General features: G+C 33.8%; 1 protein-coding gene across 1 annotated transcript; it reads right to left on the bottom strand.

Annotated features, from left to right (window-relative positions):
* Window positions 1-20126: 20126 nt before the first annotated feature.
* LOC145312848 (uncharacterized) lies at window positions 20127-24049 on the bottom strand. Its single transcript, XM_080152083.1, has 4 exons — window positions 23754-24049; window positions 20995-21090; window positions 20636-20698; window positions 20127-20234 (listed from the first exon to the last, which is right to left on the bottom strand). Exons 1-4 carry the CDS (start codon window positions 24004-24006, stop codon window positions 20152-20154), a joined length of 495 nt encoding a protein of 164 aa, XP_080008209.1. The 5' UTR covers window positions 24007-24049; the 3' UTR covers window positions 20127-20151.
* Between the last annotated feature and the right edge of the window lie 560 nt (window positions 24050-24609).

The following is a 24609-nucleotide window of genomic DNA, read 5'->3' as shown; positions in this document are numbered from 1 at the left end:
ATTTACGCAAAATGAAAATGAAAGTACGGCAGCAGCTGACAGCTTGCAATAATAACCAACTTGCAATTCTTTCAAAAACAAGGAAGCAACAATGCAATTTTTTCGCAAATAACAAACAATTAATAATTATTTTAGCATCTTTATTACAAATACAAATTAATCATCATAATCTAAAATCTCTACATTTATAATTTCGCCTTCGTAAATTATATCAGCCCCACACTTTTCTTGGATTTCCTGGATGAACAGTTTTAGCTGCAGACAAACATCATACAACTTTCTTTTTATTAAAGCCAAATCTTCCCCCACAATAGGACGGGCTAATGCCAATAAACTGGAAATTTCAACACTTCTATTCCTCAAAACTTCCAAATCGTCAGCGCTAAGATTCCTCGTCTCAATATGTCTATTAAGGAAATCCAAAGTTTCCCCAAATTTTCCCCAAAAAGCCACACAATCAGCGAAGGTTTCCATTACTTCTTTACACAACCAATATAAACAACAAACTAGAACTACATTAAATTAATTATTTACAGGTAGGATTAATTTCCCGCCAACAAATATCATGACAAAATAATATAATTTACAATAGGGTATCCAACTTTAAAGAACTTTCCACAAATTAATCATCTCCAGTGAGCTGGGTGCGGATTGATACATCCAACCTGGCCAAATCACGATATAAATCCCATTTCTTCAAAATATCCTTTTTAGTATCAGTTTCCATAGGTCTGGACAACATCAGCTTGTTCAGGATAATGTCCAATTCAGCCTTAAAATAACGCGCTTGACATAAAATGTCAGCAACGTGCTCCTCATGGGGCTCGGGACAATATTTCTCAGGATGGTCCAAAACATCAATAACTTTAGCATTCCTAAATCTCCACATTTCCCGCATGGAATGCCAATAATCCATCAGCACATCAAAAGATTCAGAACCAATCATGATTTAATACACTAATAAACTAAATATTTTTCTAACCCTTCAATGAATTTAAACTAGTAAAACACGCCAAAATCAGATAAACAATCACGAGCAAAAAGAAACTCAAACCTGTACATCAAACCTGAACCAATGGATACCCCCCCCTCACAAAAAAGGGGGAACTTTGTTATAACAACAGAGACAATAGATAAGAATAAAAATAAAATAAAATAGCGGGAATTAGGCCAACTTCAAAATAATTTTTTCCCTAAAAATATAAATTTTAGCAACATAAAACATTAACCGGTTTTCCGGAAAACAATTTAAACAAAAACTTTCCTTCGAATACTCTCTTTATAAACCTAGATAAGAAAATAACAAAATCCTTTTTAAACAAACATCCTACTACTTCAATGTTTTTAACCTCTAAATAAATTAAATAAACAAAATCCTAAAAAGATTAAAATATTAACAAAGCAAACTTCATTTTAGACAAACATCCTACTACCTTACTTTTCAAAATTTTAATATAAAGTGAGTAATCAAACAAATAAAAATAAAAAAGGACTACAAATTTTTATTAATGCATAAAGTAACAACATAACGAAAATATTGACTACAAATAATACAAATTACTATACTTTTTCTAATATTACTCTAAAAGTAATTAAGTCCTTAAAATCATCATACATAGCACTAATATCATCTATAATAGGATCCAATTTTACTCTAGTATCTTCAAAGACATCACCATATTCTGGTCTAGCAAGGCTGAGACAATTGAACAACACCTCTAACTTAATCGAATAACTCTTTGCACAATCTCTAACAAACTCCTTGGGACCACATTCAGGAGGGTCGTGAATATGCGTAGATAAAAAACTTCTAAAATGATCAAATAATTCACGAACATCTTCCCACAACTGATAAGATATCTCAAAATGCTTGTCTACATTAAATTCCGACATTTTCCATACTAAAAAGCAAATGAAAACACTATAAAAATAATAAATATAAAAAACAGATAAAATAAAACAAGTTTAAAATATGCGCGCAAAATCAAGTGCTCATAATAAGTAGGACAAATAAAATGCTGCAAAATAAAAAACATAAATCACACCCCTCCTAAAAATAAATAAGACAAATAAATAATCATTCCTCAAATTAGGATGAATCCATATGAATACCGCGAGCTACATGACAGATGGGACGCCCTCATGGTTAGGATGTTGAGACTCTTCTCCAAGTTAAACATTCGAGTTCAAGAAGAATCCTGTGGCATTGATGACAGTGCTGAAGTAGTAAAATTGTTATACCATCACGGCTGGGTAGAAACACTTTTAAAGAAGAATGAACCTATGCCAGAGAATCTCTACGAGAACGAGAGGCCCCGCCTGGATGATACCGAGAGACGTGTCATTGACCATGAAGCCGACTGTGCACCTTTCCTCACCAACGTCAGCCCTTTTTTCTAATTAAAACCCATAAGGGCTAAGACAAGAGGTATTATACAGAAAAACTTGCATAGTTTAGCAACCAAAACTTGTAAAACTACAAAATTTCCAAAAAACACAATACTCTTAAACATAAATAAACAATAAAAACAAAACAAAAAATATGTGCTCAAAAACTTTATTTAACACAAAATTAATAATAACAATTATCTCTTTTTAATTTTACTCTTCTCATACTCTATAGTCAATTTATCATACTCCTCAAACACAGGCATGAAGCATTTAAAAAAGGTATCATAACTTTCTCCATATACTAGACGTGATAGCATAAGATGGTTAAAACAAACATCAACACGCCTGGAAAATTCAGCCAAAAAGCCTGGCACCACACGTCTAGGAACTTCAGGATTAACATTATCCACGTACGCTTCATGTTCTTTCTCCTCTTCAATTTTTTCACGCAACCAGTCAACACAACTCCTTATACCCTCCCATTTTTCACCAGCTTTGTTGTAATCTCTAACCAGAGCAGACATTTCAACTCAAGAATCAGCCAGACAATGATAAAACATAGAGAAAATGAAAATTATTTATACTCCTTAACACATAAGTAAAACAATAATGCTCAAACCTGTACTTCAACCCCACACCCCACTCAAAATAAACAAAACACATCACATAAAATTTTTATTGGTCACAATACCAAAAACCAAATAAAACAACCAAAATAAAATAAAGTTAAACTAACAATAAATACAAAAACACAAAACTAATACCAGCTAAAATCAAATCTCAAAACCATTAATTAAAAACCGAACCAAAAGATATATCACAACAACTCTCTTTCTTTCCGTCAGTCTCTACAAATATATACCAACAGTCTGTCCGAATTTATGTGCACCCAAATTAGTCTATAATAAAAACACTAACTAGAAAGAGAGAAAAATGATATATAATCATATAAAGAGGATAAAAGACGAAAAGGCTAAAACTTATACCCCACCCAACCACAAACCCTAATATAAATATATATGGAACAAAGCTACACAACATAAATGTCTCTATAAAAATCCAAAACTCCTAGAAAGACAAAGATCTTTTGCTTAGGGGGGAAAGTATTTGCATAAAAGCAAATAACATTAAATCTTTCTGTTAAAATAATATATAATAATCGTATTCAAAGTTTCGAGTAAAATAAAAACGTTGTGCATGCATACTTTATTTCCCCACAAATAGATAAAAGGTAAATCTATAGGGGTCTTTTCTATATTATATAAAAAGCTCTAAAAAGTTTTATAAAGGAATAAAACTGAGCAAAGATGGTTCTTAAAGCAAAGGATCACAAATAAAGAAACTTAAAATATGAAAATAGTACTCACCAAGAAAATAAACAGGACACAGGCGAGGCCGCCAGTCACAAGCAAGTATGCCGGACAGAAGGCGGCCAACTGCCCGGACTCAACCGCCCGGACAACCGGAGCGGGAGTACTAACAACCTCGACAGCTCCCAAACCAGAAGCGCTGGAAATCACGCCAGGTTTTGTAGTTGTAAACACGTCGCTTCGTGCCTGATGGTAGCGGCTAAAAACAGAAAGAATAATTAATAACAAAAAATAAAATAAAATAAAACTGAAAAAAGAAAATTGCACCTATTAAAGTTTAAAACTAAAATGTTATATTACCTACAAATTACGTCTACTATTTTGGGATCTAAACAGTGGAGAAAATCCCCGTGATAATCTAACCGACCATCACGGGGATCTTCCTCATATTCCTCACTGTCCTCGATATATAGATCTTCATAAAGGGGATCCATAACTTTTAACTAAAGATCAAACTTATTCTAAAGAAAGTGTTTAATTACACTGACTATTAAAAACTAATTAAAATAAGATATTATTACCTCAAAGTTGCTAAATAGCAAATCACACCAAATCAAGGGTGGAACAAGAAAAAGTCAAATCTGAAAATAATTAAAGAATTAAAAGGACATAAAAATAAAGGACTTAACTACCTAAAGAAGGACTCATACAATTAACCAAAAAACCATAAGAAAGTTTATAATCAAAAAACAAAAACTTAGACACAATTTTTGAGGTTTTGAATAAATACTACTTAAAACTTAATATTAAAATAAGTCCAATACTTAAAAATACTCACCACATAATAGAACAATAAGAGGTGTTGGGAGGAGCATTCTCTCCATCCCCACCAACAGAAGCAACAGTTAACTCCGGGGGTGACAAAGGGACAGGGTCATCTGAAGGTCCCCTCTCCAGATCTTGAAGGGGGAGGACGGCAGGTGTCTCACGGACCCGTGCCCGCAGGGAAAAGCGACGCCCAAAGCCAGCGGACAATCGCCGAGAAAGCTTGACGACATCTTCGCGGTTTAAAACTGAAAAAATAAAAAACAAGTTAGAATACTTTAAAAAAACAAATTAAAATCAAACTTTTAAAGATCGGACTGATACTCATAAATCTATTAGCTAAGAGATTTAAAAAGCAATTATTTCTATTTCAGCACAATCAATTAAATTGGATGAATAAAAGATGGATAAAGAGTTATCAAGAAGAAAGATACTATGCATTCAAAAGAGTGCAGTCCGAACTTGAAAAGATTGGGTATCGCTATATCTTTTTAACAAATGTGCAACTTCTGTTTGCAGAAGACCTTCCCCCCAGGAAAAGAGAAATTAAGAGAAATTTTTTCAACAACCTCAGAAACGAACTAGACGAAAATACTATAATATTATTGAATTTAACAGGGAATTCACTTTTTCTAAATAGATGTAGGCAGAATCACCACAATCCGGAAAGTAGGTTATGTTTTGATAATCAAAAAATGGAATCTTATCTAAGCAATATGACCAGTTTAATAAGATTCATGCTAGCAGGACTTAAAGGAAAAGGCTTAAGTTGGGAGGAACTTAAAGAAAGAGTGGTGATTTTGCCCACATCTCCACGTTTTATATTTAAGTGTTGCAACAACACACAACACCATGTTCAGGATATGAAAACCATCCATGATACAATAACAGAACTACAAAAACAATTGAAAGATCACTTTGTTACCAGAAATATACCAATGGTAAAAGTAATTCCTTTGCGACATTGGATGAACTTCATCTTGTTGAATGTGGGAATATACAAAATCTTTGGAAATGATATGACTATATTAAAAAACTTAAGCAAGAAAAAATTCCAGTTCTCATTCAAGAAACTAGGTGCACATAAAAGCGCACAAAAAATAATATTATACCACATCATGGACATGGAAAGAGATAACGGCCTACATATACGGCCAGAATATAATGAACTTTGGATTAATTATCTACATAACCTAAAAGATCCTGATTTCTCTCCATATAGCAGAACTTATAAGAAATTGAGTATTTACTATGAAGAAATAAAAATGTATTACTAAAAAAGATAGGGCTTACAGTGGATGATAAAACTTTAATCTTTATTTTTAGGCCATGATTTTGCTTATCCTAATCCTCCTAATGGGTGAAAGTAGTGGTGTTTTACAGAGGGAACAACTTAGTTTTCTAGGTGAGTCCCATTATCTTCCCGTGGAAAAATACCCCTCATATTATCAAGATGTAGTAAAATTCAAAATTCAAATACTAGGAGAAAAAGAGTTCAGAACTATCTTTAGGGAACACTTAGAATATGGATTGTGGCATGCAATTAGATTTATGGCAAGGGGATTAATCCTTAATGATAAAATTAACCACATAGGAGTTGGGCTTTTAAATTTGAAAGAAAGTTTAAGCAGAATCAAAAATGGCACAATAACTTGTCAAATCTCAAATGTAGAAGACCTAATAATTGAATTGCACGATATGATAAAAACAGTAAAAGTACATCCACTGATAGCCCTACTAGAAAAAAGCGCCAAGCTCCAAAAAGGCCTCATCCAGATCCTCCACCAAGTAATATACCCGATAAAAGGGACCGACAGGCTTATCCAGTATACAAAATGAGACAAATCATGGAAACAATATTTGACAATGGATTAGAAAATCCGCCTACTCTTTATAACGACAGATCAAGAACAGAGCAATTAAAATTAAGTATATCAGTATATATGGGAATAAAGAAGTTAAAACGAGAACAATTATTTAGAATAGGGAAAGTAGGAAAACTAGAATTGAAAAAATATAGAAACAAAGTCTTAAACAAAAAAGTAAGACAAGGGATAGCGAGACTACTGGGAATGGAAGGTATGCCAGACAGTACTTATGACAGATACATTGATCAATCCTCTATAGGGTTAGCAAATTTCATGGATGGAAGTAACCTCCGATTACCTAGTGGAAATACCGTTAATCCCTCTACTTCAGACGATGATAATGATAATAATGATGGATTAATGGGCATAGACAATCTAGAGGACGAGTCAGACTCAAATATATCAGAAGGTGAGGAAGAATTCGACTATTCTGACTATGACAATGAACTGGATGATCCCACTTATCAACCTAATCTAGACCCAGACATTGACATGGACTCAAGCGTTGATTCCGAATTTGACGAAGACTCCTCAGACAATGAAAACGACACCGAAGATCAAGAAAGAAATCCGACACCGGACAATGATAGAGATCATACTAATCCTACTCCTGTCACAAATCCTACTACTGAAACTACTGTTTCTAATGTTAATCCCAACACTCCTAACACTCCTGTATCTGATGCTATACATATTACAAATCCTATTCCTGATACAACAGCTTCCAAAATTACACCAACACAAACACCACCACAAACACCACCACAAACACCACCCACACAAACACCACCACAAACACCACCCACACAAACAGCTACACAAACACCACCCACTCAAACAGCTACACAAACATCACCCACACAAACACCACCACAAACACCACCACAAACACCACCACAAACACCACCCACACAAACACCACCACAAACACCACCCACACAAACAGCTACACAAACACCACCCACTCAAACAGCTACACAAACATCACCCACACAAACACCACCATAAACACCACCACAAACACCACCACAAACACTACCCACACAAACACCACCTACACAAGCACCTATAAATACAGCACCGACACAGACACCACAAACACCAACACCTCCTACTCAAACCCCTCCAAATACACCGCTTACCCAAACACCACCTACTCAGACACCTCCTACTCAAACCCCTCCAAATACACCGCTTACCCAAACACCACCTACTCAGACACCTCCTACTCAAACACCTTTAACACGAAATCCTAAAAATACTCCACCTACCCAAAACCCTGGAGATGTGTCTCCTTCACCACAATCGGAAAATTTAACACCTATGTCAAAATTGGAAAAATCAAGCCCAACCTCCGATAACTTCACTCCTCCTCCTAATACAGAGGATACTCCAATACCATCAAACTTGGACGTCAAGCCAGAAACACATGAGACTAAAACACCACCTCCACCAATCAATATACCAAAGGTAGAAAAACAAGAAGAAAATCAACCACCACCAATAACAGGCAAACCAGAAAATCCAGATGACTCTGAAAATATACTGGTGAAACCTGACATTGATTTCTTTCTGCCAGAAGAAAAAGGAATAGATCCCCTGGCTCCTGAAAATATACCTAATCCAGAGGAATCCGGAAACTATGAAGAAAATCCCGATCCTGTTAACAACCCACCTAAAAAGGAAGAAAGTGGAGAAAATAACCATCAAACCTTACGGTGTGTGCATATTGACAGACTCACGAGTGAAATAATGGAGGTAGATCTCACTCTTTGTGATGATCCTAACCACGTAGACTTACCAAAAACAATACTGGACTTGAGGCAACAAGTCCTATCATTATCAAATGAATTAGAAAATAAAATTAAAGAAATAAAAGAATTAAAATTAAGTATTATAAACATAGAAGGATCCATAGAAAACGAAAAACAAGAAAGGATTAGGCTAGAAAACTTACAAAAAGAATGTGTGGAAAAATTAGCTACGTTAACCAACCAATTCCAGGAATTAAGTGAATTATATAATCAACTAGGCACACAATATCAAAGCCTACATGAAGAAAAATTAACATTAGAAAGTAGGGTGTCAGCAGAACAAATTAAACATAAAACTGCTGAAGAAAAATGGACTGAATTAAATAATAAATATTTACAATTGTCCGCAGACAAACTGGCTACAGAATTAAGTTTGAATGACTTAAAAAGTAAAGTAACATCGTTAACAATTGCCAACACCCAAATAAAAGAAGAGAAAGAGCTTATAGAAGCAAAATTAGATAGCAGGGAAAAAAGGATAATCACTCTCGAAAATAATGAAAAGGAACTAAATAATGATATTTTAAATCTTAAAAAGATGATTAATAAACTGGAATTAGCTAAAGAAAAAGCCATAAACGAAAAATCCTCTCTGCAAAACCAGTTGGATGCCGCCATCCACACCAAAGATAGATTTAAAGATGATAAAGTGGAATGGCTAAATAAGGAAATAAGAGAAATAGAAATAAAAAGGGCACTTTTAGAGGGAAAATTAGCAGAATGTAATAAAGCAAAGAGGGATCTAGAATTAGAACAGGATAATGCACAAAAACAATATGGCAGTAATATAAGAACAATGAAAAAAGAATTAGAAGATAAAATTTTCAAGTTACAGAACCAGCTTCAATCTGCGACTTTAAACATAAATAAAGGGATAGAAACTGTTCAAAACTTGGAAAATGAAAAGGCTAAAGCAGAAAATAGGGAATTAACGTTAATTGCTCAAAAAATAGAGTTAGAATCTAACATAAAAACACTTAACAAAACACTAGCATCAAAATTATTAAAAAATCGATTTTTAAGAACTCTATACACAAAAACCAATAGACACAACATAAAATTAATGAAAGAAAATAGGATACTAAAAAAGAGACAAGTACTAGACAATAGCAACCTTCCGCTTCAATCTGACAATACACCAAAAACAGAAGACGATGCCCCAGAACAAAACTCCGGTACTCCAGAAACACCAGCTCTACCTAAAAGTGATCCAGCAGGATCAGTGACAGTACCATCAGACTCATCTAAACCTCCAGGTACACCCAATCCTCCCACTGGAGACAATAATCCGCCGAATTCCTCAACTGAAAATCCTAATGAAGAACAAGAGGAAGACAGCAGTGATTCATCAAAAGAAGAAAATAATCAAGATGAGCTTGATTTTTCGGGATTGAGAACATACGAAGCAATATCAGGACAAATAGCAACAAACCTAGAAGAGATAAAAACATTAAAAAATCTAGTTACACAAGATACTGAGACAAAAGATAGACTAATAAGACTAGAACATAAAAACAATATACTTGAGGAACTTCTAAATAAAATGACAACTGATAATGAAAAAACACATGATATAATAGATTCACTGCCAAACAGTGGATTTACACCTCTCTTTTCAAAGATAAATTTTAGGCACACACTAAAACTCCAACCATTCGAACTAAAAGACAAAATGCAAGATATTTATGACGTCCTAAGAGGCTCAAAATCAGTACTGCAGAAAAGAATTTATGAAAGAATAATGGCTGAACTAGACCTACTATCTAACTACCTTATCAATATCATACCACTAGGAGATGGAACTATGGTAATCGATCCCTCCTTATTGAGGGAATGTGTGGACCTAGTGGCAACAGAAAAACCAATAGCTAGCATGTTGTACCATAATGATTATCTTTGGGCCTTTAATACGGATAAACATTATGGATACAAATACAGAGCTATGTGGTTCGGGGGAGTGCCACAGTGGAGCCTGAGGGAAAGGACGATTTACTCGTCTACCTTTCCCCCAGAACTCCTCTGTGACAAAACCCTCGTCCATCATAGCTCTGTTTACTGCTTAAGTCAACATACTAGAGCATCAGACTACAGCTGCATTAAAGATGTGGAAAAGGCCTGTAATTATACCTATTCATTCTCAGCTGACCCTCACATGGACTTAATAGAAGACCTGGTTTATGCCTGTAGCGCCAGCTGTGAAATTTATCTACACAAAGGAACACCTATCGCAGAGTTCATCATGACTCCAGATATTGTGGCGAAATATTTCGGAAAAACTGGATCCGCAAACGATATCCTGGGGGTTATGTATGATTTCTTAATGCACCATTGGTGGTCAATTTTTGTATGGCTCAGCTTCGGGGGCTTCAACGTCCTAATTGTTATCCTGACCTGTTTCAGCAACTATTTCATCAGCAACCAAGGAGAATTTAGATGGGTTCCATGCAATAAAACGGATATGAAAAATCTGGCAAAATGCTGTTGTTGTAAACCTCAGGATATCAGAAGCTCAGAATATGAACTGGTCCCCATACAAAGACCAACAGACCAAACTTCCTAGAATGATAGACCATAATACCCTGATCCTCAGAACTACAAATGACAAACGAACAAATAGACATCATATTACTTTACTGAGTCTAGTGACTTGTGGACGGTGAAAATGACCTAGGATCCTAAAAAGATTTTTAAGAAAGAAGACTGGCTTGTCAAGGAATATCTGGAAATTAATTCATTTAGGCAATAAAAATCAATAAAATATCCTATCCTCTAACTAAAAAATACGGAATTCATTTTTTTTTACCACCTTATTGGACAAAAAGACCATTTGTTGACAAAGACTCTACTACCAAACCTTAAAAAACAATGTAATAATTTTTATTAATAACTAATTCTCAACAGTGACAATCCAAGACGACATTTAAAGTACTTTTCTTTGACTTTTAAGGACATCAAAATAGAAATCAAATTATATCCACTTTTTACACCAATAATAATATGAACCAATTTTTAGATCAAGAACCAGCAGAACTAGTGAGTAAACTAGTATAGATAGACTGACACCTTAGGACAGCTGCCAGCTACAGAGTTGAAACTACTTATACCTGCCCCTCTTGGGTTCTATTGCTCGTATAAGACCAGTAAGTAAACTCTCTTTCTTCTTAAAAAGAAGACTCTCGAGCCATACCTGTCACTCTTGTGCTTAGCTACTCGTTGGCCGAGAGCGCTGCCTGCCCCGCCCATTTTCGTGAGCGTATAAGTGGGTTGGAATAAACAGCTGAAACCATCACCATGTCAGACTTGTCATCACTAGATGTTTTAACAAACCAACTAATAGTAGCGGACGGTCCTTTCAACATTGGAAAGTACCAAAATGTTTTGGCGGATGCACTGAATAACCTAGTCCTAATGCCAAATAACACTGATTTTACACCACCAGAGTGGAGAGACTTAATCGACAAAAACCAAACTATATTTACACCTAGACATGAACTTCCGATTACACCTTCAGATATGATCACCCTGTATCCCAACAAATGGATTTCAGGAGAAATTATATTTGCATACTTAATGGAGGAGCTAGGATATATAGAAGGGCTATCAATTTTTGATACCTATTTTGGGGATATGTTACATAAATACGAAAAAGAAGTACTAACCCAGATGCTCCAAGATAAAGCCAGATATTTACTGAGTAAAGAAGTTTTTATTATACCCTTACACATAAGAGGAAACCACTGGGCTTTTGTAATTGTTCACAAGTCATGTGACATGATTGAGTATTATGATTCTCTACTACAATGGGATATAACAGAACACCGAGTCTACATAACTAACCTTCTCAGAAAACTACATGATTTTCTGATCTTCGAAAAAATCTTAACAAGCCCTGTCACCACTAAAATAGTGACAGATACCCCACAACAACCCAACTTAACAGACTGTGGACTGTTTGTGTGCCGCACGGCAGTGGCAGTGCTAAGAAATTATCCTCTGGATTTCAATCTACAAGACTTGGGATTTTTTCGAAGAATCATAGCAGACAAACTACTTGGACGTGACACTGCAAAATTACTGTTACTACAACCACAGCTACTTAAAGAATCCTATGACAAACAATCAAACAATCAAGCAGATAATACTACACCAGTAAACAACATACCACCCCATCAACAAATAGAGAACAGAAATTGCAGTACTGCGGAAAAATTGTTCAAGAAAAGATATGAAGAGCTACTTGAACATCTAAGTATGACCGACCTACCTTACCTGGATTATAACAGCAAAGGAAAACTCGTCACACAGAACTTCACAGGAAATTATAAAGATTGCAGAAAGATGAGTGAAGTAATTCATGTTCTGCGAAAAAAGACAAAGAAGAATGCAACTGAAATATGGAAATACTTGGCAGAAGAAGTTAAAAAAGATGACCGGTTCTTAATTGAATGGGTCTCAAAAATAAGTGACACAATAACACCGCTTAGTTTCTTACCTGGATCCAGAGGAAACAGCCAAAGGCTAAGAAGACTTATGAAGCTAGGAAATATAACCCATCTAAACCGACCACCATATACTGAAAACAAACACAAAAACAAGCGGAAAAAATCATCCAAGAAGAAAAATAAGTTCCAAGTATCTGACCTCAACAAATAATCAACTATCCTACCCTATGGACTACCAGACAACTATGAAGACAACACCTCAGGAAATATAAAAACTATACTAAAAAACTTAGACTATCGTAAAATAATATACTTTATGTCCTTAAACACTTATTTATACTAATTAATTTATGTCACGAGTAAAATAATGAAATTTTTACTATTTTAATTCAGATTTAGCACGAGTAGAATTAAAAAACTCTTTATAATAAATAAATAAAACACGTCCTAGCATAAAAATCTTGTGTAAAGTAAAAAGTCCACAGCAAATTTAAAAACAAAATTGTAGAATAAGCCACGCTAATGCTATGTTGTAAAATATTAAAAAATAAAAAGACCAAAACTACTCTATAACTTAGATTTAAGGTTTTTAATCAAGTATAATATAATTAAAAAAAAGGTTGCCTAGCCCATAACGTTATATCAAAAATCTAATGAATAGCTGCTCTTATCAAAGAAAGGTTGGTGATAAAAGTGTTATTGGCTATGTAACCTCTTAAAATACTGTAAAACCAGCGGAAAAAATGCATAAATAAAAAAGAGGTTAAAATATTAATGCACTTTCTCAATTGGTTATTATTTATAACATATTGATAAAATAATAATATGAAAAGATTATTGTAACGAGTTATTAAAAATAATTGATACTCACCACATTTAAATAAGAATGCTGACAGTAATACACTGCAGAGGCCCAAAATGGCTGCTATAACTGGACCGCGGTCAGGGTCACCCGAGCTGACCCAGCTGACACCCGACTGGGCCAGCTGGTGAAGCAACAGCTGAAAAATAAAATAAAGTCATATTTTCTTAAAGTCTTAATCATAAAAGTTAAAAACTAAAATTATTTGATTAGCCATAAATTCAATCATAGAAGAAATAATTATATTTCAGGATATAACACAGGAATGATTGCAATTATATGGAGAAATAATAGATAACTTTTAAGAATACGTATAAAATTTAGTCAATAAAACATTTATTCAGTGACAATTGAAAGGAAGACTAAATATTATATACCCGAAATGCGTTACATAGGATTAAAAACCCAAAGAAAATGAACTTTTTAAACAGTGACCAAATGACCGAATAATATGTAAATACTTGTAATTTAACTATCATTTTATTTTGCAAAACTAGGCAAACGGTCTCACAAAATTCAGCCAATTTTAGTTTTGAAAAATAAAAAGATATCAATAATGTAATATACTGTAATAATGTATGACAAATTAGTTATGATAAAATGAATTACCTTTAGCTGTGCTATCGTCTCCTCCTTGGACATCGACCCTGCACTCAACATATCCACCAGCTTACCGCTGGCGTATATGTTCAGTGCATTAAACTGCTGCAATGTGAGGTTGTACTCGGCCAAAACCTCGTACACCCTCGCCATAGCAGCTTCGTTTAACATCAGGTCGGACAGTAAAAAACAATAATAAATCTAAAAATAAAGTAAGGTAACTTAAATATGTGATAATATTTTTCACGAAGGCTAAAATAGAACTTAAATAACTAAAACTTTAAGGAGAAAATGAATTTTTTCACTCAAGAATTAAATGCCTACATATAAAGATATTTTTTCTTTCATTTATCACTAATTTTTAAGCTCTAAAAGCATTATTTAGCACTATTTCTCCAAATTTAAAAATTACAAAATTTTCAGCTTGTAGCCACCATATTAAGACTAAAATATAAAATCACCAAAAATGGCGTAGTCAAAATTGTAACGCGGCATTCGTCGCTTTCTCTTACAAATACGACTTTACGTAATTTTGGTATAAGTTCTATGGGCCCTCGTTAAAATAATGTATTCTATAAGAAAACAAAGTAAACTATAAGAAAAACCAATATATATATTTATCGTAAAATAATATTACGTTCGTCTGTGAAAAAATAACAAAAAAATTTTAAAAATCATATATAAAAAATATCTCAAATTTATATACCCTCAAAAAATTAAGTCGAATGCGACCATCTTTCATCTTAACCTCATGAAAATGGCAAAGCAGGACTTCTCTTTTTGGGGGGGGAGCATGGATCAACATTTCGCCCTCTTAGTCATTTTACAACATACAGAAAATTGTAGAGTAGCCTCGCAAGGGAGAAAAGTAGATCCTAATTTAACTTCTATATTATTTTTCAAAGAAACATCAAATAAATAGATAATCCAGATAAATCTAGTTATGTTTAAAATGATTAATAATTATGTGCCTATAACTTTTCCACCAATAGAATATGCGTATTATTTTGCCTTCTTATTTATGATGAAATTATATTTAGAACAAAAAATAATTCTCTCAAAAATAAAGATTTATAAAAACATCTGGTTAAGTACGAATTCAATAAGCTGAAAGGCACCATAAGAGTTTTCCACGAGTTAACACATGAAAAAATAAGCCTTCCCCCATGTCATAATTTTACCCACATATGTGCAAATTAATACTTCCCTTTAAAGATCTCTCCTTTATGCATTTAGTCGTTGAATCAAAACTTAATCCTTTTTATGGTAATTCATACAAAACCACGAAAATAGTTAAATCAATAGTCAAATATTTTCTAGTATAACAATAACAATGGTGTGGATTTTCTGGTTTCAGAGAGTTTCTGCTTGTGATCTTATATAAGTTTAATAGCTCTTTAAGACCACGAGAACAGTTGTTGGCTTAAATCTCTCAAGCATAGGACTCGTTGAAATCACTGATTCCATACCTTCAATTTTTAACATGTGCAGAAATACAATGTGATCACTTTACAATTTTAATTTGTTATCTTATCACTTTGTATAAACACTCAATGATTTTTCAAATGTCTCAAAGAGAAGTTAAAAGAGAAGCATTTGGTGATACTCTGCTTGGATAGTAGGCTCTGCCCAGTTAGCTGGGAAGTCAGGCCTATAAAATGTGGCCCATTCGGGCTATAGAGTCAGTTGTGATATAGCAAGACAAATCACCAGTCAAATTTCTTAAGGGATAAGTCGGGTTAAATCTTTGACTAGAACTTAGCTTGAGTAAAACTTCTCTCTGAGATCTTTGGCCATAACATACCTAAAATAAAATAGATTTTGTTAAATAAAATTATTCAATTTCCTTAAAAATAAAGATCTGAGATATTACCAAACTTTGTTTATGTTTTAGGTATAGGGGGGAAATAATAGGGTTTAAGCCCCTATGGGCTAATATTAATAGGTAGTTATTAAGATTAAGTACAAAGAATAATATTTGTTCGGACCTTAAGATATCACAATAGATTCCATATTCCGGAATCGCCTGATGAATCTGAGACTCTGACAGGTTTTATTTCTTTAGCAGTATAATTCCTATACCATAAGATAACACCAAAGGCTAACATATAGTTGTCTAAAGGCTGGTTAGTGAACCCGAGCGGGGATCTTACTCTGAGGTTGGACGGAATTTTATTTCTCAATAATTTGTATTAAGTTTCTGACATAACACCAGAGACGACCTGACGTTATCTCACGGTTGGTTAGCTGGTCTGTTAGCTCAGATCTGGCTTATTCGACGAACCTTAGTATAAAATATTAGGGAACTTTGTATATTTGACGCCAAGACTTTAAGATAACACCGTAAGCCGGCTACCTTATCGTGGTCGCAGGTTGGTTAGTGGATCCGCCCCAATATTGTGTAAGTCGGTAAGAACTTAATCTATAGATCTTGGCCTAAAATATTTAATTAAAATTTTATATAGGGCATCAATAACCTAAAAGTTTGATTTCCAATAGACGTATGATCGTTGATATACATTCCTGAAACCGTTAATAACACGCTATTTTCGGAATAGGGTTTTTAGACAAATTATATATCTACTGCTTAGTAATCTATTATCTAGTGATTTGGTTTTTGAGTATAAATAGTCATTTCATTGGATGGTATTTCTAATCAGACAGATATTAGTGTTTCACTGAATCGAGCTTGGACCGGGAGAGGAGGTGAGAGCGCAGCGCCTTGGCCATAGTAGTGTGACTGAAGGACGCGACTGTTCCGGGAACCGGGTAGTGAAGCAACCATACACAAATCCTTTTTTAATCCAATCACAAATACTGTCAGTAACTTTTTGTCCTTCTGTAATAGCACTTTTAGCATTACTGGCCGACACCGGGTCCCTAAAAGGACTTTTACAACCAATAACAGCACCATTCTTCAACCAACCGCAAATCTTCTCCAAATTTTCATGGTCTTTATAACCACACTCTATAGCTAAATCATAAAGGACATCAGCATTAATTAATGAACTTTTCCCATCTTTCAAATTGCTTGGAAACTTCTCCCAGAACCAATCGGGTGCTTGCTTAGAATAATCTTGCAATAATGGCAAATCATGTTTAGCCTTAAACTTCTTTGCTTCAGGGAGTTCTGGTGTATCTTTAGATAATTGTTCCAAGAATAAAGCTTCCCATGAATCTCTTACTAGCAAAGTGTAAGCAGAAAACCCTGAAACAAAAGACATTTTCAAAAAACCCAATCATTCTGAAAATTTAGCCGCGAACACAATTGGAAATTCACATTCTTGTCAAATATTTTCAATGTACATACGAATATAAACAATGTTGACCTAGCTCTAAATTTATAATTATTATAAATAGCTTTTACCAATAACATGCATATTGAAAAGTAAAATCTGCATTAATAAGCCAAGACATAAACTAAGCCTTAAATATTTATCATTAACTATTAATATTAGTTAAGATTTAGTAGACCAGCAAAGCTTTGCTACCTTAGCAACCTAACATTCTGAATATATTTGTATTAAAATTAGTGAGATCTATAGGGATAAGACAATGGCGAATAAATTGATATATATGCCCTATGATTTTACACCATATCACACATAAAAATCTGTAGAATAAAATTAATTGTACACTTAAACTTAATGAACCAACCAAACTAAATTCACCGAAAGTTCACAGTTGTCAACAAATAAGAAACCTTTTTCATAACTTTATTGACTAGTTTAATAAATAGTCGAATGTTTCTCACTTCATGGTCTGCGCCTCTACAATCAAGCGGTACCGGATTTGAAAGAGGATAACTTAAAATTGTGAAAACTATACTAAAAACTAAGTTTAAGGAATGAAGTATAACCATCAAGTTAAATAAATCCAAAATAATATTTGGAGGACAAAATAAGGTTGTCGATTATACAATTTGATACAACCCCAACAACAGCTGAAAACCACTAACACTAACATTCTAATTATCCTAATTAAGCTAGATATGCTAAATAAATCAGAAATTCGCCAAACTTAAGTAAAATATAAGCTAGCCAGTAATAGCAATTACATTTAAGCATTCCAAATATATTTCGACTAACTAAACTTTAATGGTTTATAGAGCAGCTTTGTCCAAAAGATGTACAACAAGCTACAATAAAAAAAATTTATTTAATATTAAATTTAGATATTCCAAAATATTTAAGCTAACTAGACTTTAACGATTTATAGAGTAGCTCCGCCCAAACTAAAAAAAAAAATTTACCATAAACTATAATAAAACCGTTTATTTAAGAAAAAAACAGAACAAATTAAACACATTTAATATTATAACAAAATATGTTCACCATGAACTAGATAATTAAATGAGAGTTTCAAACACTCATCAAATTTTATAAGTCCCAAAGACTATTTCAGACATGATCTTTCCTTGGGTGCTTTTTGAAGCAATAATCTTTTTTATCAGATAACCACACGTTACAGACATGAGCAAAAGTTTTCTTGCCATCGGTACAACCTACACCAGTCATCGTGTTCTGACAAATCCTTCCTTCTGTATTGTTATAAGAATAACACACAAAATAGTTGTTGTACAATGCAACTTTCTTAGTTGATTTGCCAGTACTCTTACTACCCCTTGCACTTGAGCCACTAGAGGGTGCTGAGTAAGTATTAGATCCACCCGCATTCACATTTTTAGGTATAACTGGAAGAGGTACCTCCGGGCTTATTCCATTCTTCAAAAGAACTTCCCTAAAAAGTTCTAACTGTTGTTGGTAACTTAAGGGTGCTTTGCTGTTGTTAGCTCTTGACGCATTTTGTCTCGATACAGTATCAAAAAATGTTTGTATTATATTTCTCTTAACTGTGGCATTTTCAGCATGAGACATCCACCTATATTTTATAAGAATCCTCATCATGCTGAATCCCGTGGTGTCATACGGATACAACTGGTGGTTAACAACCACATAATTCAACAAAGCCTCTTGCAAGCTCTGGAGGCTGAACGGCGTTTCCCAATCATAATCAAGTTTTTTAGCATAACCACCTTCTTCTACCACAGTTATTTCTTTCTGTACTTTGCCACTGACACTAAAATTCCCACTATAAAAGTGTTTTAGACTTAAACTCTTTGTTCTATCATGTAAATATTCAATAGTCTTCTCACTTACAGAGTTCTGTGAACCAGAAAATTCAAGATTCAACTGTCTAATTATAGGTTTACTCTTAATCGGAACTTTATCATACCATTTACTTGGCTCAATCATAGGATAACGGCAAAATCTTGCTGGGTGTAGTTTGTCCCGTCCATTATCCGTTTTCTTAGCAAAAGATACAACTGGATGATCACCATCCTTCGCTAAGTTAGCGAACAGACCCGAAACACCGTCCAACTTATCTTTTTCTGCTTTCATTTTGAATAAAGCAGTCAAGGTGTCCATATCCTTGTTATTCACGGTATGTTTATCTTGTAAAGCTAATGGGCGGTCGGCCACTGGCCAAATTTCTTTAAGCAGGTTCCAGTTTGAAGCTGGGTCTTGGTCATCAGAACTAGAACACTCATCTGAGCTACTTGATACTTTTACATATAATTACCAATATTCAGCCTCAAAACAATACTCCCTTAATAACAGTTATAATGATTTCTTAACAAAACCAGTAGCTCAAAATTAAACTTTAAAGGGTATGTAAATAACAAACCAAACAAAGAAATATCGACAAATAGTATTTTACACTCATACTTAATAAGTAGTAAACAAGTTATGAGCCAAATTGTATTTAGGTCCAGGAATTGTTTATTATAAAGACTCAAATATATTATTTATCCACCCGAACTAAACACAATACGGTTTAACTTTAACATTTGACATTTCAATGGCAAGTATAGTATTTTATAAATGTACATTTACTCCCTAGCTCTTGCATGTACTATTGCACAAGCCTGTAATAGCAAATATTATCAAGATTTCAAACAAAAAATTGCCTTTCTACTTTAAGTTGTTAACAATATACAACTTTGTCTAAAACAAAAATAGCTTAACAAAAATCTGCCTACCTTTGTTTCTTGGTCGGCTTATGAATCATCGCCGGAGCTTTTGGACGCTTCTTAGTTTTCACCGGTATGAAGTCTTCCTCTAAATTATAAATTTTAATTATTTTATAATTAAAATATATTATGACTTCCATAAATTCTATAAACAATGACCAGTTCGAGCCATTAATTAGGAAAACAACAAAACCAAACTTAAACATATGTACAACTTAGTAAGTATTTTAATTACTAAATATGAAGTAAATATTTATTAAGAATTAAGTTAAGAATTAACTTTATGCCAACTAATACTCTCAAATATTAGACTTATGTATTTTATTCCTTTTATTCAAAACACTTATTTGTTTGTTCACAAATAAATTACTAGTTAATAGTCATACTAGTTTCTGGAATTAACGAAATAAATAGTTTGCAAAATAAACTGTGTTAAATGTAAATTTACTAGGGTAATTCAAACGAACTTAAGCTAATTAAAATAATTACCATTTGAAGAAACAGCACTGTGGCATTCATTTTCACTTTTATTGGCAGAGCTATCCGCATTATCTACAAATAAACATATTTTAACATAAGAAATAAATCTTATCAAACTTCATCAAGCACCACCATAATTGAAATCATCGAATTCAAATGAATAATTATATAGTACTCTAAAAATTGACCAATAATTTAATATTTTATCAGAGCAGAAATCTATAATAATACTTTACAATTACTTCAAATCACATTTGTGCCCTATTATTCAATTCGTGCTGTCCATACTGTAGCACAGATAAATCTAAAATCCAACATTTTGCTTTACGCTCCCCCCCCCCCCCCCTTTTACAACTAACGCATTTTACCTTCAATATCCATGTCTAAACACGCATTTCTCCTCAAAGTGTTGATGCTCTCATCTTCAGACAGCTGTACATCGTCATGGGATTCAGAATTAGCGTCTGAAATAAATTGTATTTATCAAATTTCATTTGTCAATTCATAAAACAATATGTACAAAATTATTGTTAGGATTCAATAAGATAATAAAAAGCACACAATCCACATAGGCATTTTGTTACAATTACAATAATAGTTGGTGGGCGTCTTTTTATGAATATGTTACAATTACAGTAACTTGTTGAAATAAGGATAACAATTTAGACAAATTGAAATATATATAAAATACATAAAAATTACAGTTTAGCATCAATTTTGCTGCAAGCTATGGCTATTTGCTGTCTATTTGTTCTGCCTAATTTAATATAACTCTCATAGGCCCTGGATGACCAACGCCCAATCTGTTTAAGCTCTTGAGAGTTATGCCCTAATTTCGCAAACATTGAGATTAGCCCAGCTCTAAAGCTGTGTCCTGTCAACTTTCCGCCTTGAATTTGTTTTCCGACAAGTTTATTTAGAAGTTTATTCAGCTGACTTAAAACTAAAGGCTTCCCATCTTTCCCACAAAACATTGGAGCATCAGGCGGGGAGTTTTTAGTGATAACTTGAAGTTTTATGTAAGCTTTAATTGGACACACTGATGTATTTGTTGCATAAACATCAACAATTTCTGGTTTACCAGTTTTATTTGTTTTGGAATTCTTTATTTTAAACTGCAAACATTTTCTATCTGACCCAATAGTGTCCAAAAGTTTAACGTCCTTTTTTAGCAAAGTAAAATCTGGGTTGTAACATGATGTTCGTTTGCTTAACAGTTCAGCCATGCGAAAAGCTCCAAAGAAAGCTATACAACAAACCGACCAAACCAATATTTGCATGCTGTTAGATAAACTAGAGGCTTTGATTTCGGCTTTAAGTAGTTTCAGAATATTTAACGTGCATGGGACTCTTTTTTTATTAGACTTTGAACTTATAGCAATATTTGCACTCCCAGTTAGCACTTGATGCACTAAGTCAGTATTAAGGTTTAGACCCTTAAGGCCTAATGCAATATGAGCTTGCCTTAACCCTGACAAATATGACTTTATTGTACTAGCGGTGTTTCTTTTTTCTAGGCACCAAGCAATAAAAGTTAAAATTGTTTCCTCTTTCAGAGGGAAATCATAAGAAAACATTAGCTCGTCTGAGCATTTTGACAACATTTTAAGACTTGATTTGTATGTATTCAAAGTTCTAACGGCTAGTGAATGGTTTGCATGATCTATTAGAATGCATTTTAACTTTGCAGGTATATTCAAATGCTCTAACGAATTAAGATTGTACAATCCTTTTGGTCCGTATTTTTTCTCCTTGATGCATTTCTTAGGTAAATTCTTCCCTTTAGTACTGAACTTATCTGTAATAAAATAATGAGATTTATTCTTAAATTTGGATTATAATGTGAAATTAAACATTTTAATTTAAACCCAGCAATAAATCAAATAATAATGTTAGTGCATATTCTTATAAATGCACATTACAGTTATCAAATTTTTTTAAAATCTTTTAATCTTTAAATCTTTTAAATCCACTATTTAGTATTTTCATGGTTAATCAATAAATAATTAAGGTGTTCAAGTCGACACTTGTCACAAACTAATGAAAACAAACAAATCAAGTTTTAAAATAAATGTAACCAACTCTGTTACAGTTTCTATACAATTAATAAAAAGAGAACAATCAGTTTATTGTTTCCTTAAAAAATCATAACAGCAAAAATAGACCTCTACTATTTAAAATGTTATATTATTCATCTGTAAGTTTTAAAACAAATGTAACCAATTTCGTTACAGTTTCAGAACAAGTAAAAGAAAAACAATCAGTTCATTGTTTTTTCACAATTCATAGCAGCAAAGGAAACTCTAAAATTCGAAATAATATGTTGTTCTCCTCTCCGTCTAACCCTTACTATTAAAAATGCTCAGAGAAATGAGATTTCCTGGCCTATAGTAAAATAAGTGTATAACTATATGTATATTTTTTCTTACTAGCTTCCTCCCCCTCCCCCCCCCCCACCGCTACTCCCATACGATAAAATTTTATATAACAAACTTATTTATATAATAAAGACCCCGTGCGAATTCCCGACCCTTGTTTAAAATAAAGGCACAGCTGTATGTATCTTTTGTCACTTTCACGTCTCCCCCCTTCCCCCCTACCTCTTTGGGGTCAACATAATTTTAGATAACACAACTAAACCATTTATAGAATTTTGTGAGGTAGAAATTTCTCTAATTAGATAATGTCTGATTTGTAACTTTCCCCATCAGTCCGTCACCGTAGAATCTTCGCGACTTAAGGATGCATTTGACCTTGTTTAAAATTGTTTCCTTTACTCAATATATATTTGTTTTACCCTCAATTTAGGGTAATATCTATTCTATCAACTACTGTAATAAAAGCGAATAAAACATAAAAATCTCAATTAGATAATATTATAGAGATAAACTTTATATAATATTAAATGTGCTCCGCACCCAAAATATAAGTGTGTATAAACAATACAATATCAAACCAATATTAGGATAGTTTCTAGTTTATATCAATTTAATATTAAAATCTTGAGAAAGTTTAAGTACAATGTGTGCTAAATATTATCAAATTGCGTTTATATTAAATAGTAATACAAGCAGAATTTTCTCTTAAATCACGAGTTTACTGGAACCAATAAGGACTTTATTTTTACCTGACTGTGCGTCAACGGCTGAGGCTTCCGGCCACAATACGTCAGGTTGTTTCAGTTTCAAGCTAGCCTTGCCGCCAGTGGTTATTGCCTCCCAGCGTTCGGCCAGACCGTTGTAATTGGATTTACACTCTGGCACTGTCACACATCTCAGCACTGCCGACATTTTCGCGAGGTTATCTGCACCCTTTGGTATGGATTGACCGGTTTTAAGCGGGCTCCCTGGCAGGATAGCGGGCACTATCGGGCTGCCCATTCGTTTATCAAAAATCGCCGCAGCCTTTAAACTCAGGTCTATTTCTTGCCTGTGTATCGCAATCCCTGGAAACCCAGGATCTTTGGCCAGTGGGTGATCGCTAGTTAGCTGCTCAGCAGGTAGGGGAAACAACAGAACTGTTAACTTAGCTTTGCTGACCGAGACAGGTTGAATAAAAACTCGACAACAGAATCCTGTGAAACCCATTGTATTTAGATCCTCGAGGCTTACGGTGCTGCCATTCTGTCTAACTAAGGAGTAGTCAATGAGGCTGTGGTCTAATAGTTCAGAAGTTAAACCATACTTGAATACGAATTTTGAACATTCTATTTTCCCAATTTTCAGCGTTAAACCGTCGCCAAACGGCCACAATTTGGCCGTGCTAAAAGTTTTTGCCTCATTTCTAAAAATGCTGCCATCCAAGATTGTTGCAGAATCCGTAATGGTGTGATTATCAGCCGACAGCTTTAACCCACATATCACAACTGGGTCGCCATTAAAACTCTCGTGCAAGGCATCGGCAACTCTGCTCCAGTTTTTTACAGATATTCTCTTACAATCGTTCACTGAGAAATCTACACTACAATCAAAACTGTCGTCTTT

Source organism: Acartia tonsa, chromosome 2 (assembly GCF_053477335.1).
Source record: "Acartia tonsa isolate MP-2025a chromosome 2, ASM5347733v1, whole genome shotgun sequence".
Classification (NCBI taxonomy): Eukaryota; Metazoa; Arthropoda; class Copepoda; order Calanoida; family Acartiidae; genus Acartia; species Acartia tonsa.
Note: the sequence above shows the minus strand (reverse complement) of the source record. Positions and strands in the feature narration are given on the sequence as shown.

Excerpts from the sequence above, each read along its gene's own strand:
- LOC145312848 (XM_080152083.1), bottom strand. The coding sequence starts at position 24,006 with ATGGGCAGCCCGATAGTGCCCGCTATCCTGCCAGGGAGCCCGCTTAAA. Across the intron at positions 20,699-20,994 it reads TTTAGACATGGATATTGAAG|ATAATGCGGATAGCTCTGCC; the intron begins GTAAAATGCGTT and ends GTTTATTTGTAG. Across the intron at positions 20,235-20,635 it reads CAGTGCTGTTTCTTCAAATG|AGGAAGACTTCATACCGGTG; the intron begins GTAATTATTTTA and ends TTTATAATTTAG.